Raw genomic sequence first — 17,428 nt, 5'->3', positions numbered from 1 at the left:
TAACAGCAGAAGATCGAGACTAATACAGAAGAAGATATGCAAGGAAGAGTTAGAGGACTAGAAGAATTATATAAGATATCTGATTGATATATTTTAGGAGACAGAATTATATTCCATATCAATTAGAAGTTATCTTGTAACTGTGTACTATATAAACACAGACATAGGTTTACACTATATGTGTTATCATTATCGAGAAGATAATACATTGTAACCTAGCAGCTCTCGTGATATTTGTTCATCACTGAGAGAGAACAGTTCCATTGTAACAGAGTTTATTATATCGAATATATCTATTTTCTGTTACTTGTGTTCTAAATCGATTTGATTATATTAAACACTGTATTCAACCCCCTTTTACAGTGTTGTGTGACCTAACAAGTGGTATCAGAGCCTATCTGTTAATACACATACAGTAAAGATCCAAAATAATTATATCTGAAGAAGCAGAAAATCCAACCAAGCCCGCCAAAACTGAAGAAACTCCAAAGACTCAAACCCACAGTCGATATGAGACTATTAGGGTTCCCATACTGAGACCTTCTGAGTATCCCATATGGAAAGTGAAGATGGCTATGTTTCTGGAAGCTACAGATCCAGAATACCTTGACAGAATTAATGAAGGACCACATAAGCCAACCAAGCTCTCTGTTGTAGTTGCAGATCAGCCAGCAAAGACCATACCAAAGGAGAAAAGTGAGTATACAGCTGAAGATATCTCATTTATTGCCAAGGATGCAAAGGTAAGGCATTTGCTGCATAGTGCCATCGATAATGTCATGTCAAACAGGGTAATTCACTACAAGACTGCAAAGGAGATATGGGATGCCTTGGAGACAAGATGCCATGGAACTGATGCAATCAAGAAGAACAAGAGGACTATACTCACTCAAGAGTATGAGCACTTTGACTCAAAACCTGATGAGTCATTAACTGGTTTATATGACAGATTTTTCAAACTCTTGAATGATCTGTCACTGGTGGATAAGGAATATGATCTTGAAGATTCAAATCTTAAATTCCTTTTAGCTCTTCCCGAAAATTGAGATTTGAAGTCAACTACTATAAGAGACAACTATGCTCTTGATGAAACTACTCTTGATGAAATTTATGGTATGCTCAAGACTCATGAACTTGAGATGGATCAAAGAAACAAGAGACGTGGGAGAAAGTCAAGGACAGTTGCTCTTAAGGCTGAGGAGGAATCCCCCAAAGTGGTTATCTCAAAGAAAGGCAAAGGAAAGGCTCTCATCATAAAGTCTGATTCAGAATCATCAAGTACTGATGATGATGATTCAGAAACTGAGAGTCTACCTGAAGTAGATGTTGATGAAGAGATGATGAAATTGTGTGCTCTTATGGTGAAGGGTATCACAAAGATAGCTTATAGAAAATTTAGAAGGGGAAAGAAGTTTTCCAGGAAAAGTGGAAGTTCTGATAAGAAGGGATTCAGAAAATCTGAAGGCAAAGTAGGAAAGTCTGACAGAGGAGATTACTCGAATGTCAAATGCTACACTGTGGTGAGAAAGGCCACATATCTCCTGACTGCAAGAAAGGAAAGAGTGACAAAGGCAAGGCTCATGTCACAAAGAAGAAAAGCTGGACAGACACTTCAGATTCTGAAGATGAGGAGAACTATGCCTTGATGGCAAATGCTGATAGCAGTTCTGATGCTGCTGAGTTAAAGGTACCTCAAACAACTTATGCTTTTCTTACTGATAATATTACTGAGTTGAGAGCATATCTTAAAACCATGTTTATTAGTTATAGAGATCAAACTTTGACATGTGAAAGATTAACTTCTGAAAATCTTGCTTTTAAAAAGAGGAATGATTATTTAGAAAAAGAGTTAGTCATGTTCCATCAAACTCAGAAAGAAAGAGATGATGCCTTTTATCTTAGAGATGAAGTGCTAAAAATGAATAAATCTCTAAAAACTGAGTTAGAAAAGGAAAGAGAAATTATCAGGACTTGGACTAACTCTGGCAGAACAACTCAGAATTTGCTAAGTAGTGGAAATTGAAAAGAGGGCTTAGGTTATGGAGATGATAAAAGTGAAAAAGGAACTTAACAAATTGTGCCAATTGTTGTTAAACAAACTGTTAAGCCAAAGGTAAATCCTGTTAAGTTTGTAGCTAAAAATGTAAAGTCTGATTCTGAAAAGATAAAAGAATCTGTGACAGAAGTTAAGGAGAAGTCGACTTCTGACAAATTAGAACAGGATAAACCAGCTGAAGTCAACATAGGCTTAATGACAAAAAAGCAGCTTAAATATAAGCTGAAAGAGATTAGCAGTGTGAACAAGATAAAAGCAGCTAGGAAAAATAGGAATGGAAAGGATGGTGTGAATAAAAGTAATAATTATATGCCTGTTCCTAATTCTCCTAGAAAGAAATGTTATAACTGTGGAAACTCTAACCATCTTGCTTCTTTTTGCAGGAAGAATAAGAATATAAACTCTTTACCTCCTAAATCAGGAGTTAAGAGTCAGTCTGTTAGATTTAAGCCACAAAATCCTTGTTTTCATTGTGGTAGTATATGGCATTCCATTTATTCTTGTAAGGATTATCATAGTTTGTACTATGATTATTATCAGATAAAACCTTCTTTGAAGAAAGTTACTTTAATTCCTTCTAGTGTAAAGTATGATGCAAAGTCTAATACTGTAAAATCTGATAAGAAAAATGTTAGCATAAACTCTGATATTAAATCCGCTGCAAATTCTAACAAACTTAATAAGGCCTAAGGATCCAAGCAAGTCTGGGTCCTTAAAACTAACCATTAGTGGTCTTTATGATTGCAGGGCAACAGGAAGAACATCCTAGTACTGGACAGTGGATGTTCAGGACATATGACTGGAAATAAAGCCCTGTTATCATACTTTGTGGAGAAAGCTGGCCCAGGAGTATCTTATGGAGATGGCAACATGGAAAAAACTCTGGATATGGCAAGATCAATCTTGGTAATGTCATCATTGAAGCAGTAGCTCTTGTCTCAGGACTTATACACAATTTGTTGAGTATAAGTCAAATCTGTGACAGAGGTTATCATGTGGATTTCTTTGAAGAACACTGTGAAGTTATAAGCAATTCTACAGGCAAAGTGGTTCTGAAAGGTAACAGGCATGGTAACATTTATGAAGCCAGACTTTCAACAAGTACTGAAGGTTCTGCAATCTATCTGTTGAGTAGAGCATCAATTGAAGAAAGCTGGAATTAGCACAAGAAACTCTCTCATTTAAATTTTAACAATATAAATGAGCTAATAAAGAAAGATCTTGTGAGAGGACTGCCAAAGTCAGTTTTTGCTCCTGATGGCCTTTGTGATTCATGTCAAAAGCCAAAACAAAGAAAATCTTCTTTCAAGAGCAAAACTGTGTCATCAATTCTTGTGCCTTATCACCTATTGCATGTTGATCTATTTGGTCCAATCAATGTCATATCTATTGCAAAAAAAGAAATATGTTATGGTTATAGTGGATGAGTTCACAAGGTACACTTGGGTGTACTTCTTGCACAAGAAGAATGAAACTGCATTTACTCTAACTGATCATGTCAGACAGCTGGATAAATTGATCAAAGATTTTGTTAAAATAATAAGGAGTGATAATGGCACTGAGTTCAAGAATTTGGTTATGGAAGAGTTCTGCAAAGAGCTTGGAATCAAACAAGAATTTTCTACACCTGGAAATCCACAACAAAATGGAGTTGTAGAAAGAAAGAACGGGACTCTCATTGAAGCTGCACGAACAATGCTTGATGAAGCAAAGCTGCCAACCTATTTTTGGGCTGAAGCTGTGCAGACTGCTTGTTTTACACAGAATGCTACACTCATAAACAAGCATTAAAAAACACCATATGAGATGGTGAAGAAAAAGAAGCCAAATCTGAAATACTTTAATGTATTTGGTTGCAAGTGTTTTGTTCTTAAGACTCATCCTGAGCAGCTGTCAAAATTTGATCTAAAAGCCGATGAAGGAATTTTTGTTGGATATCCACTTTCCACAAAAGCCTTCAGAGTCTACAATTTAAGAACAAGGATTGTCATGGAATCTATCAATGTCTCTTTTGATGATAAGAAGATTACTGGACTTGAAGATATCAATGATCATGATCAACTGAGATTTGAGAATGAAGATTTAAATTCTGATTCTGTAAATTCAGATGACTTAAATCTTGATCCTGTAAGTTCTGACGGTTTAAGTTCTGATGTCATTGAAACTGTGGTAACAACTCCAAAGGAAAATGCACCTATCCAGGGGGATCAAGCTGAAGATCCTACCACATCTCAAGACTCTCGAGAAGCATCAGAACCTGTCATTGGCTCTTCAAGTTCTGATTCATCTAGTTCTGATGAGCCAAGTTCTGATAATTTTGGAAGCTCTGATTCTTCAACTCCTGAAAAATCAAACTCAAATTCTGAAGTCTCAGAGAGCATAACTATAGGGGGAGCATCAGAAAATGTTGATGGAGACAGCATGGATCATGGGGGAGGATCCAGTTCTAGAGATCAACTTCCATCTGCAAGGAAGTGGACTAAAGCACACACACCTGATTTAATCATTGGAGATCCTGAAGCAGGTGTCAGAACTAGAACTGTAACTTCAAATGAATGTCTCTATCATTTCTTTCTATCTCAAACTGAACCAAAGAAAGTGGAAGAAGCTCTTCAAGATGCTGATTGGGTGTAAGCAATGCAGGAAGAGTTAAATGAATTTGAAAAAAATAAAGTCTGGACCCTAGTGCCAAGACTAAAGAACAGATCTTTTGTGGGCACAAAATGGGTGTTCAGAAACAAAACTGACAGTGATGGCATAATTACAGGGAATAAATCAAGGCTGGTTGTTAAAGGCTACTCTCAATAGGAGGGTATTGATTATGATGAAACATTTACACCAGTTGCCAGATTAAAAGCCATAAGGATCTTTTTGGCTTATGCTGCTCATAAAAAGTTCAAAGTCTTTCAAATGGATGTGAAAAGTGTTTTTCTCAATGGAAATTTGGAAGAGGAGGAATATGTTGAACAACCTCCAGGCTTTGTAGATACTAAATTTCCCAATCATGTCCACAGGCTTGACAAAGCACTTTATGGCCTTAAGCAAGCTCCAAGAGCATGGTATGAGACTTTAGCTCAATTTTTTCTGGAAAGGGGATTTTACAGAGGCACAATTGACAAGACTTTATTTTACCTCAACCATGGAAAGGACTTACTTTTGGTACAGATATATGTTGATGATATCATATTTGGTTCTACAAATGCCAAACTCTGTGAGAGGTTTGCAAAGCTAATGCAGTCAAGATATCAAATGAATATGATGGGAGAACTCGGCTATTTTCTGGGCCTTCAAGTCAAGAAAAATGAAGAAGGCACTTTTATCTGTCAATCCCAGTACACCAGAAATTTACTGAAGAAATATGGAATGCAAGATTGTTCAACTGCATCCACTCACATGGCCACTGCAACCAAGTTAGATAAGGATACTGGTAAATCAATAGATATTACTAACTACAGAGGTATGATTGGCTCTTTACTCAATTTAACTACAAGTAGACCTGATATCATGTATGCTACCTGTCTTTGTACAAGATTTCAGGCTGATCCAAGAGAACCTCACTTAATAGCTGTGAAAAGAATTTTCAAGTACCTCAAGGGTACAGCTGATTTAGGATTGTGGTATCCTAGGGAATCAGATTTTAAGCTAATAGGTTACTCAGATGCAGATTTTGCAGGATGCAAAATAGACAGGAAAAGCACTAGTGGAAGCTGCCAATTTCTTGGAGGCAGATAGGTTTCTTGGTTTAGCAAGAAACATAAGTCAATTTCCACATCAACTGCAGAAGTAGATTATATTGCTGCAGGAAGTTGTTGTGCACAGATTCTTTGGATGAAGAATCAGTTACTGGATTATGGGTTAGAATTTTCTAAAATCCCTATTTACTGTGATAATCAAAGTGCTATTGCTATGACAGGTAATCCAGTTCAACACTCAATGATAAAGCACATCAGTATTAGGTACCATTTCATAAGGAAACATGTGGATGAAGGTACAGTGGAATTGCATTTTGTTCCAACAGATCAACAACTAGCAGATATCTTCACAAAACCACTATGTGAAGCTACTTTTATAAGATTGGTAAATGAACTTGGAATGATTTCAGGTTTTTTCTCTACATCTGCTTAGTTTTTGTTCTCATGCATCAGACTTTATGATCAGTATTTTCATATTGTATTATCTCTATATAATTTATGCTTAATTTGAAAATTCATTAAATGTTGATTGTTATCTGATGTGGATCTATATACTCTAATAAGTGTTTTGAATGTTCTGTGACTATTCAATCCAATGAGGATAAATGTGCTAGATGCTGACCTAGTAGTCTTTAACATACTAGAAATCCCATGTTTGAATTAGTTGTTCATGTGGAAACTCATTAACACAAGCAAATTCTGATATTGAGCTTAGTTAAGTTTACTTTGTATATCTAATTACTAAGTCACAAACTAGAATATTGTTTCTTATCTGTCAAATTATGATGTCAGTAAATCTTAAGGATGAACTACATGCTGATAAGCCTCACTTATCAAAAGAAAAGAAAAGAAAAGAATAAAAGTCAGGTACTTCTTTGAGATCTAGAGTAAATATATGGAAGGGAAGACCCAAGTGCATTGCTGGTATTAAGTAATATGCATTAGAAAAGCAAATAAATTTTCTTGATGACTTTTCACATTCTCTGATTACTGGAGAAATACTCTGACAACAGCATTAATTCTGATAAGCAGTCGTGACTCACTTACACTGAGAATCCACTATAAAAAGAAATTTCAAAAGATGCGTAAAATGAGCATAAACAATTGAGGTGGACTCATGCATAAATTTGTTCTATAGTAGACTTCATGATTGATGACAGATTTTAAGCACTTTTCTGAGTTATGCTTTATTTCTAAGATGTACTGAAGTATATCAGACTTTAATCTTTATCTGATATTTTTCTAAATGCACACACTTTCACTCCATATGAATGATGAAAATTACTGTGGTGATTAAGATGTTTTTGACAAACAGTCAAGTGTCATTTGCATAATTTCTGAGGACAAGTTCTAATGGAAGTTCTGATGATTAAACTATGAAGAAAATAAGTCAGTCTTTGTACGGAGAATTACAGGAACAAACATTCACTTATTGAGTACAGAAGCCAGATTCTGATGACTGCTAAAATCTGATATGAGTTAAGGATATTAAATCCTGATGGAATCCTTGATGCTTACGTGGCATTTTTCTTTACTTGACTTATTTGTGGTAAAATCTGCAACAGTCATATTTAAATCAGAATATATTTAGGTAAAACAAAAACAGTCATAATCATTATGGGTTAGTGGTAAACGTGTCTTGAAAACTGCATGTGCACGGTAATTATTAATTATTTCCCGCGCCCATTAACTCCTGCTTTAACTTTTTACTGACTGTTATTATTACACATCGGTCTAGGGAGACGAGGCATCATTATTTTTATTCTTTATTGTTAAACAGTCCTCGCGTCCCTTGGTATTCTATTGGCTATTTAAACCGACTATTCATCCCAGCCAAATCATCTTCCATTTTCTCACAAACTCACTCTCTCTTTTAATTCTCATCATTTTTCTTTTTCATAAACAAAAATGGTTCGTTTCAACTTGTTCATGAACTATGAAACTTTCAATATCGAGTTGAGTTGTGATGACTGGCAACAGGAGTGGCATGTCACCGCCATTCATGAAGAACTCTGGAACTCCGTTCCACAAGAGGTTTACACAGACCTCTTGTTCTTTTCGATGGACTACCATCTCCATCTTGATCGATTGGAAGAAGAAAGGAGAGAAGCTCTTCGTCAGCAAGAACGGATCATCCTTCTTGCAGTGCTCTTTGTCAGCAGCAGAAGGAACTAGTCGTTAGGTCTTCTTAGACTAGGACTAAGGATGTTGATGTTAAGAATCTTAGAATAGGACTATCTTGTAATTTTTGCATATAATCGATAAATTTCATGAAATGTACTCATCTGATATATTAATGAAATTTCCTTTAATTGCAAGATTTAGTCTCTGTTTCTCAAATTATGTGATTGTGCATGTTTTAATTGCAATTTGTTAATCTTTACTTCATCTATTTTTAACTTTATCCTGTGATGAATGTTTTGATTACAATTATGGTCAATAATTAATTTTGTTGATTTGAGGATGAAATAATTGAAGCACGGGTTCATGCATCAGAACCTGTGATCAATGAAGCTGAGAATGTTACTTCTCAGAAAGAAACATCAGCTCAAAGTTCTGATACTTTGACAAGGAAATTTGTAAATTCTGATGCTGCAACAAAAACTCCTTCTTTGGTAAGGAGATTAAAGAAAATGAAGGCTAGGAGGTATTTGGCTAAATCTTCATTAGAAGATAATGAAGAAGCAGAGGAAGGGGATCAGAAATCTCTGATCTCACAAGAACCAATCATTATTGAAGCTCTGATTTCTCCAGCTCAAGCCACAGACATTGCTACTGATACAGTGGTAACACCTCCTGACTCTCCAATAAAAGCTACACATGATACTAAAGAACAAATTGAAAACTCTGAGATAGATATTCACAATTTGAATATACCTCAAGTTCTTTATCTGGAAGCTCCAACTACTGAAGCTCAGTCATCTATAGTCAAATCTCCAATCTTAGATGCTGAGATACCATCTACATCAAAGAGACCAGCTCTGGAGATAAATTCTGATGATCAGAATTTAGATGATGTTATTCTTGAATCTCCAGTTGCATCACACACTCTTGTACTATCAGAAAATGACGAAACTTCCTCAAGTTCTGGAGACAGTATTTTTGTTGAAACTCCAGTTCCTATTCTGGGAAAGGAAGCTTTGGTGAAGATATGTGTTAGACAGGATGCTCCTGTACCTTGGGAAGAAACTCACAGGGGAGTTGAGTGGACCAAGAAGTGGAATGACTCAGATTTTATTCCATGCACCAAAATTCTGACAGAGCATGTATCAAAAGCTGATGAGTTATTATCAAATTTTGATTTCAAGACTCAACTCAAGGTTATAGCTATGAGTACAAGAAGTCTTCATGGTCTACATTCTATTACTCATGCTAAGGTTGATACACTCAAGGAACAAGCTAATAAGCTAGATCTACAGCTCAAGCTTGACAAGAATAGGTATGTCAGACCTACTCTTGAGAAAATTGAAGCCATTGAGAAGGTTCAAGAGGAGCAACATGCCCAAATTACTGAGGTTCTGGTAAATCAAGCTTCTCAAAAAGCTCAATTGGATGAAATCCAATCTTCAGTTGAACTTCTTCTCTCTCTCTTACTTCCTGATGATGCCAAAAAGGGGGAGAAGGTAGTTAAGTCCAAATGCTCACCTACTCAAGTACTGAAGAAGAAGGATGATAAAGGTGATGACCAGGGAAACTCTGAAAAAAGCAGAGGTCAAAAAAAAGTTCAAGGAAAATCTTCTATACATAACAAGTCAAGTTCTGATGATGTGAATGCTCAAAGTCTGAAGTCAAGTGCTGATAAACAAAGTCTGATGTCCAGTTCTGATATTCTGATTCAGTCAGGATCAAAAGACTCTCAGAAGTTTATGCAAACTCTGAAGCTAAAAGGGAAGCAGACTACTGTTTATTAAAAAGATCCTAAAATCCAGACACTAGATTAGGAGATAGCAAGAAGATTATTTCTGAAACAAAATCCAGGAATGGATTTAGAAGCTCTCAAGGAGGAAGAAGCTAGATTTGTAACTGAGAAGACAAATCTTAAGTCTAAAGCTTCTGATGCAAAGAAACCTCCAAGGCCTAAGGGAAAAGGCATTGTGATCAAGGAAAAGTCAAATTCTGAAATTTCAAAGTTCAAGACTAGATCGCAGACTGAGAGTGATCCCAAAGACAAAGGGAAAGAAAAAGTTGATGAACCAACCAAGTCACTGGAGATGAAAATTTCTCAAGTTCTGATGAAACCAATGTGCAAAATGGTTCAAGTAACTGATGATAATCTTGTTAAAGATGAAACTCTTCAAATTCTGAAAAGAAGAAAGATAGTTGAAGAATCTAAAACAAGCTCTGACATTGCTCAAGTTGTTCAGAATGAAGGACAACAAGTTATAGAAGAAACAGCAAATTCTGATCAAGCTATCAACACATCAACTACTGACAATGTTCAAGTTGATTCGAATAAAATGACAATTGCTGATAAGAAGAAGCTGTTATGGAAGAAAGCTACTCCAGTTGAACCAAAATTCAATCTCATGATTAATCAACTCGTTACATTTGGGTTGAGAGCCAAGCAACCTAGAGATAGAGCTGGATTAGGTTCTGACGAAGAGAAGATTCAAACAGGAGTAGAAGTTACTCTAAGAGATCCTTTCATGTTGACAGACAAACCATATGAACAAATCAAACAAAAGCACCTTGACAAGGTGTTGTCTCCTCAAGTTGTGATAGATGCTCATGATAAGGAGAATTTAAAAGAGAAATTGATCTTATTTCTTAATGATGGAAGGACTTATAGACTAGTTGATACTGATGTACTAAAGAATTCTTTCAGAGAGCTTCAACATATTCATTATCTTCTGGAAGTAAAATCTGATATTACAAGAAGATGGTCAGAATACATTTTGAAGGCTATAAGAGATCTACTCAGAATCTCTTGTACAAAGACTTCTCATTACAGTCCAATGACTACTGAAGATAATGGAAGAGAAATTCCTATACTGAAAAATTCTGCTAAGGTGGAAGTTATTCTAAAAGAAAGATGCTTATGTTATAATAAAAACTCTTCACATCCTAAAGTTATCAGACTTGGTGATGGACTTGAAAGAACATCCATTCAAACTCTCAGAACAGCCATTTATCAGATTGGTGATAGTAAAGAAGAAGAACTGATGCAGGTCAAAGCACAGTTAGTTGAAGTTCTGAGGAAAGCTGAAGATAAGCTGGTGAAAGATTTTGTTAAGAATCATTATGGATTCAGATTGATCCAGTGATGTTGGTAAAGCTGGATGTTCTGTAAGTTGTAATTGATAGTCTTATTAAACTCTTATTGCATTTGAACTTAAATGTTTTTTACATCATCAAATCTATTAGCTTGTGTATTCTTGCATAATTAACAAGTTGGGGAAGATTGTTGGATATATTTGAGATGTCATGTCTAATGTGTTTCATGTTTAGTTTTCAGATCTTAACAAACAGGAAATATCAGTTCTTATTGGAATCAGTACTTACTGGAAGTCAGGACTTAATGTCATATCAGGACTTAAGGTCATATCAGAACTTAAGTACGGGAGGACTTACAGTTAAGGAAAGAAGCTGATTAACAGTAGAAGATCGAGACTAATACAGAAGAAGATATGCAAGGAAAGAGTTAGAGGACTAGAAGAATTATATAAGATATATGATTGATATATTTTAGGAGACAGAATTATATTCCATATCAATTAGAAGTTATCTTGTAATTGTGTACTATATAAACACAGACATAGGTTTACACTATATGTGTTATCATTATCGAGAAGATCATACATTGTAACCTAGCAGCTCTCGTGATATTTGTTCATTACTGAGAGAGAACAGTTCCATTGTAACAGAGTTTATTATATCGAATACATCTATTTTCTGTTACTTGTGTTCTAAATCGATTTGATTGTATTAAACACTATATTCAACCCCCTTCTACAGTGTTGTGTGACCTAACACTAGGTCTGCCTTATTTTCTAATCAGCAAAGGTGGGACAATAATTGTTCCAGGTTACACCATACCATCCATCATGACCAACCACATTTCTACAACCATTAATAAAAGCCTTCATAGGTGCATTAAAGATATTATTACAGACTCGATAGTTTTATCTTCATTGAAACAAAAAAAAAAGTTAAAGCACACATAAAATTAAATTTATAAATACTAGTAACTTTAGCTAAAAATGTATTACTGGCTAATTTTTAATAAACAATTTTAACTAAAGTAATATTGACTTTAAATATGTCTTAATTTGTATGAATGAAAAAAATGTACTAATTTTGAATGTTAAACTACAAATATACTAAAATATGTACTAGTTTTTAAATCTAAATTAGTATCAATACTCCAATATGTGCTAATTTATATGGAAAAAAACATGTACATATTATTTAAAACTAAACTAGTGTTATACTACAACATGTATTAATTTGTAAAAAAGAAAAAACTAGGTAGAAATTTTTAAAATTAAAGCAATATTAACACTTACATATATATTAATTTGTATGAAAAAAATATGTAGTAAAATTTTAAAATTACAACAATATTGTACAAAAATATGAAGTTAATTTGTCTGAAAGAAAAAAAGTTTTTGCTAATTTTTAAAACTAAAGTAATATTAAACACTTAAATATGTATTATTTTGTAGTAAAGAAAAAAATGTGTACTAATTTTTAAAACTAAAACATAATTACACTTAAATAAGCATTAACTTGTACGAAAGAAGAAAAGTATTTACCAATTTTTAGTATTAATCTATATTATATATATATTATAATAACCAGAATGAGGTATAATTTGTAGTTTGGTTAACCCTCATTTTGGTTATCTTATCCATACCGTCAGATCTTTTTCATCAAATAATCAGAGCCGTTATATCCAAATACTAAAAAATACACAAAGTCTCGAGTTCGAATCTCGCCAACAACAAACATTTATATTATTATTTATAAAAATGCATATAAGTTTTGAGGTTGGAATGTCACCAACAACAAATATTTACATTATTATTAATTTAGTATGTGAACTTAACTTGAAATTATAAACAATAAAATTATAATTATATAATCATTATTTAGTATTTAATTATTTATATAGAATTTTAATAAAATTATATAAAATATAAATGAAAAAATATAAATATTAACTAAAACCCGTGCGTCGCACGGGCCGTAAGATAGTGTAGTATTAACACTCAAATATCTATTATTTTTGTAGTAAACAAAAAAAATATGTGCAAAGTTTTAAAAACTAAAACATTATTGTACTAAATATAAACTAGTATATGAAAGAAAAAATGTCATAAATTTAATGCAACAATCAATCATTAATACTAAAAGATAAATCAATTTTAGGTACTAGTGTAGGGGCACATGTGTATTAAGCTGGAGTTTAGAATGTAGACACCTAATAAGAAAATAATTGGAAATTATCATATTACGTGATTACTTAAAACTAATATATAGTTTATTAACTTATCTATAAAATGTTGGGGATAATTTAGTTAATTTAAATAAACAAATATATAAATATATAAATTAATTATATGTACATGAGTTATATAAGATTTAGAATTTAACCTTGCGACATTTTCAAAATTATTAAATAAAAGAGAATACATCTGTAAAGTAATTTGGGATATATTATACAAATCCTCCTAAATAAAACTAGTTAAAATTCCGGTTTGACCGGATCGGGCTATACATGCAGGCCTAATACAGGCCTCATATTTTGGAGGGAGCCGACCCGACCAGATTTTTAAAGTTAGGACCAATCGTTCCAATAGAGGTTTTTCACCTCTTTAGCCTCACGAGACCTGCCTAACTTGCTTAATGGTTATCGCAATTTATCCCCTCACTCTTGGTAACACGGCGTGAATGTCCTTCTGTAACTTCAGACCGCCTGTTTCGGAAGAATTCCAAGTCTGATTCCATTGTCTGTTCTTCCAACTTAAATTAATTATATTAAATGCTAAATATATATACACCCCAGAAATGGGGTGATAGCAAAAAAAATTATTTAAAAAAAAATATAACAGAAATACCACTTTTAGATTTTATGATCAAAAATACCTGTCTAATAAGTATTTTAAAAATGGATAAATTTATTACGTATTTGAGAAATGAGTATTACATAAAAAAAGTTAGAACACGAGATACGCATGTCACAAATGCGTATCACCAAAGTCAAAGGTAAGATACGTACTATGTGAATGTGTATCTCAATTTTATTTTATTTTATTTTATTTTTAACCTTTTTTACACAAATTACTCATTTTTAAAATGGGTATTTGTAATATTGAATTTAAAAATATATATTATACGAATATTTTTAGTCACAATTTTCAAAAATAGTATTATGGTCACAAACTCTAAAAAAAGTGGGTTTTTTTCGTAATTACTCGATACAAAGAGAAGGTTTCGTTGGTGAGTGCTATTGAAAACTGTTGTGCTGTGAGAAAAAATGCTGGTGGAAAAAGTGATGTCACGAAAATTAGATGACTGTTTGGTAACTTTTTTTAATTTATGCATATTTTGAAATATAATATATAAAAATAATGTTTTTGAAATGATTTTACGGTGAAACTTGTAGTTACTTCTTGCAAAAGTTGAAAACAACTTTTTTCAAAAGCATGGAAGACATGTTTTTGCTAACAGCATATTTTTTAGACCAAAAACGTTTTTTCAGACAGCAGTTTTTAAAATTTACCAAATACATTTCTATAGTTTTTCAGAAAAAAGCTGTTGTAACTCTCTGAAACAGTAATATCAAACGTCTGCAACAATAATATAAAACGAGAAATTTGTTCTCAAAATTAATGATCTTTTTGGAAATTTCAGTTACTAGTAACAATATTCAACCAAAACTGCACAACTTCAAGGTATACAAGTTGGTCTTCGATTTAGAACAGTTATATTCAAACTCACTGACTAAATAGACCACTGTCACTAAATGAAGTTTTTTTTTTCGGAATCACTAAATGAAGTTTAAATCATCAACAAGTAGTAATTTCTCTTTGTATTTGTGATTTGTGAGTCAATTCCTCTAGTTTGAACTATTTTAATGGTGACACTAACAGCCACACATGATTGTCAAAATGCTTTCCACCACGAAATAAACCATAATCAAAACCAATTTCTCTACTTCCGTATGTACAGTACAAGTGCACATATATATATGGCATCTTAATGTCTACAATATCTACCAAACAAAGGGTTAATTAAACTTCAGATTCTACTCATACATACTAAGCTTGGCCACAGGTAGCAGGTAAAACCCAACAAAGAATGGCTCTACAAATTATTCCAGAAGTAGTTCTCAGCTCGGGCAATGCGAAAGCTATGCCAGTTTTAGGACTGGGAACAGGAGGTTTACCCTATGTAACCCCAGAAGAAGTAATAAAAGCAGTGCTTGAAGCAATTGAACTTGGTTATAGGATGTTTGATACTGCTTTTCTTTACCAAACAGAAGAAGCTCTTGGTCAAGCTATCTCTCAAGCTCTTAGTCTTGGTTTCATCAAGTCTCGCGATGAAGTCTTCATCACCTCTAAGATCTGGTGCACAAATAATCATGGTGATCGTGTCCTCCCCGCCCTTCGAAAGACTCTGCAGTAATACAGATGCCCAACTTATTTATTTCCATTTAATGAAAAAAATTAAAGCAGATTTTAATACTTGATTGTTTATTGTTACACAGAACCATGAAGCTGGAGTATCTTGATCAGTATCTTATACACTTTCCGGTGAGCATAAAGGCTGAAGCAAACCCTTTTGAACCAAACCCGGAGGATGTTGTTCCAATGGACTTCAAATCAGTGTGGACAGCTATGGAAGAGTGCCAAATACTTGGACTTGCAAAATCAATTGGTGTCAGTAATTTCTCTTGCAAAAAGCTTGCTGATATTTTGGAGTTTGCTAAGATACCTCCAGCAGTCAATCAAGTAAGTGCAAGTTCACAAAGTAAACTGCATCAGGTGGTCTATTTCATTGTTGTACACTTTATATCATTACTCTTTACAAGTTCTTTTTTTTAGAGTTCACTCTTTACAAGCTTTAGAAAGACTCACAAGACAAATCATTAGGGCACAAGCACCAGATAATATCTTTGCATCTTTTAGTCTTCCTAATTTTTGTATGTCCAAAGGTGGAGATGAATCCAGCATGGCAACAACGGAAGCTTAAGGAGTTCTGTGAGGCAAATGGAATCATGATAGCTGCTTATTCCCCTCTTGGAGCAGCAGGAGCTGTTTGGGGAACCAAAGGAGTGCTGGGATCTGAGGTTCTAATCGAAATTGCAAAGTCAAAAGGAAAATCTGTAGCTCATGTGGCTTTGAGATGGGCTTATGAGCAAGGAATTATCATTGTGACCAAGAGCTTCAACAAAGAGAGACTAAAGCAGAATCGTAAAATTTTTGACTGGAAGTTAAGTGATGAAGAGTGCAAGAAAATTGCTGAAATACCTCAGAGCAGGGCAAATCTTGCGCAGTTTTTAATCTCTGAAACTGGTCATATCAAATCAGTTGAGGATCTCTGGGATGGAGAACTTTAAGATGATTTTTGCATGGATATAATAATCTGTGTAAACCTTTTTGAATAACGCGTAGCTGCCATTGTTATTGCTTTTCTAGTGCTTCACATATCTCCTTTGTAATATATAGCCTACCACAACTAGTTTGAGAATGGCCCTTATTTGCTTATACCTGAGTTGAGGAACTAAAAATGATTACTCTGTTTCACATGTTATCCTCATCGTTTCATAATTAGAATATATATACAGCTTTGCCTTTGTTCAACCCAGCAGACTATATCTGTAATTCTACTCTGAAACTTTCAAGATTCAACAAGCCAGAAATCAAATAAATCACCTTAAAAACCTCATGATAAGACCTTATTTGAGCAGAAGACAAACTTCCGTCTTTCTGTAGTTCCTCGCTACCAATCTTCAACATTTCAGAAAACAACTTAAGTCTCAATGCCAAATATTCAATAATTACTAATGAATATTCACTGGATGTCAGACTTAAAATCTAAAACTATAAATGGTCGTCTCTGAATATGTTAAATGTAGAAGAATACGAGTGTCAGGAATTATTAAAAATAACAAAATGTCAAACAGATGTACAATATTAACATCTAATCTATACAAAAAAAAATTGCTATTGTCCGGTAGAAACTTGGGAAAATGAAATCAAGCATGTTCAATGCAGGTACAAGTATGCATATTAAAAACTTACTATCCCTTGATTTTATCAGTAGCTGACAGACACTACGCGCGAAGGTGTCCTTTAAACACTTCTTAAAATGTAAACTTGAATCCTTAGCTGGCTCTCATCCCAGCAGCCCCGCTCCTGACTTGATCATGTGTCCATCACTGTGATTTCTATAGCATTTTTAGATATAATATTTGAATACAAAAAACACAGAGGTACACTGAAAGCTTGAAGGACCTGGATTTCAGTATGAACCATATTTTGCAGGAATTTGGAAGATTAGTCCACATATTGCTGCGGGGATACTACTCTGCACACCACACTGGGCCGGTATCGGTTGGATCACGAAGCTCTACTGATATTGGATTTTTTTTAATAATCGGGTCTTTCGAGAAAATGGGATGGGATACTAGCATAAACCTCTTTTCTAATCCGGAAATTCCTTTTCGTTGAAG

The 17,428-nt window shown here is 34.0% G+C and overlaps 1 protein-coding gene across 1 annotated transcript; it reads left to right on the top strand.

Annotated features, from left to right (window-relative positions):
• The first annotated feature begins 14,882 nt into the window (after nt 1-14,882).
• Nucleotides 14,883-16,506, top strand: LOC141725077 (non-functional NADPH-dependent codeinone reductase 2-like). Its single transcript, XM_074527460.1, has 3 exons — nt 14,883-15,374; nt 15,461-15,704; nt 15,908-16,506. The coding sequence occupies exons 1-3, from the start codon at nt 15,052-15,054 to the stop codon at nt 16,310-16,312; spliced, it is 972 nt and encodes a 323-aa protein (XP_074383561.1). The 5' UTR covers nt 14,883-15,051; the 3' UTR covers nt 16,313-16,506.
• The last annotated feature ends 922 nt before the right edge of the window (nt 16,507-17,428 follow it).

The sequence above is a fragment of the Apium graveolens genome, chromosome 5 (genome assembly GCF_009905375.1).
Source record: "Apium graveolens cultivar Ventura chromosome 5, ASM990537v1, whole genome shotgun sequence".
NCBI classification, from domain to species: Eukaryota; Viridiplantae; Streptophyta; class Magnoliopsida; order Apiales; family Apiaceae; genus Apium; species Apium graveolens.
This window is presented reverse-complemented; position numbering and strand designations above follow the sequence as displayed.

Coding starts and splice junctions, on each gene's coding strand:
- LOC141725077 (XM_074527460.1), top strand. CDS start 15,052: ATGGCTCTACAAATTATTCCAGAAGTAGTTCTCAGCTCGGGCAATGCG. Junction 15,375..15,460: donor GCCCTTCGAAAGACTCTGCA/GTAATACAGATG, acceptor ATTGTTACACAG/AACCATGAAGCTGGAGTATC. Junction 15,705..15,907: donor TACCTCCAGCAGTCAATCAA/GTAAGTGCAAGT, acceptor GTATGTCCAAAG/GTGGAGATGAATCCAGCATG.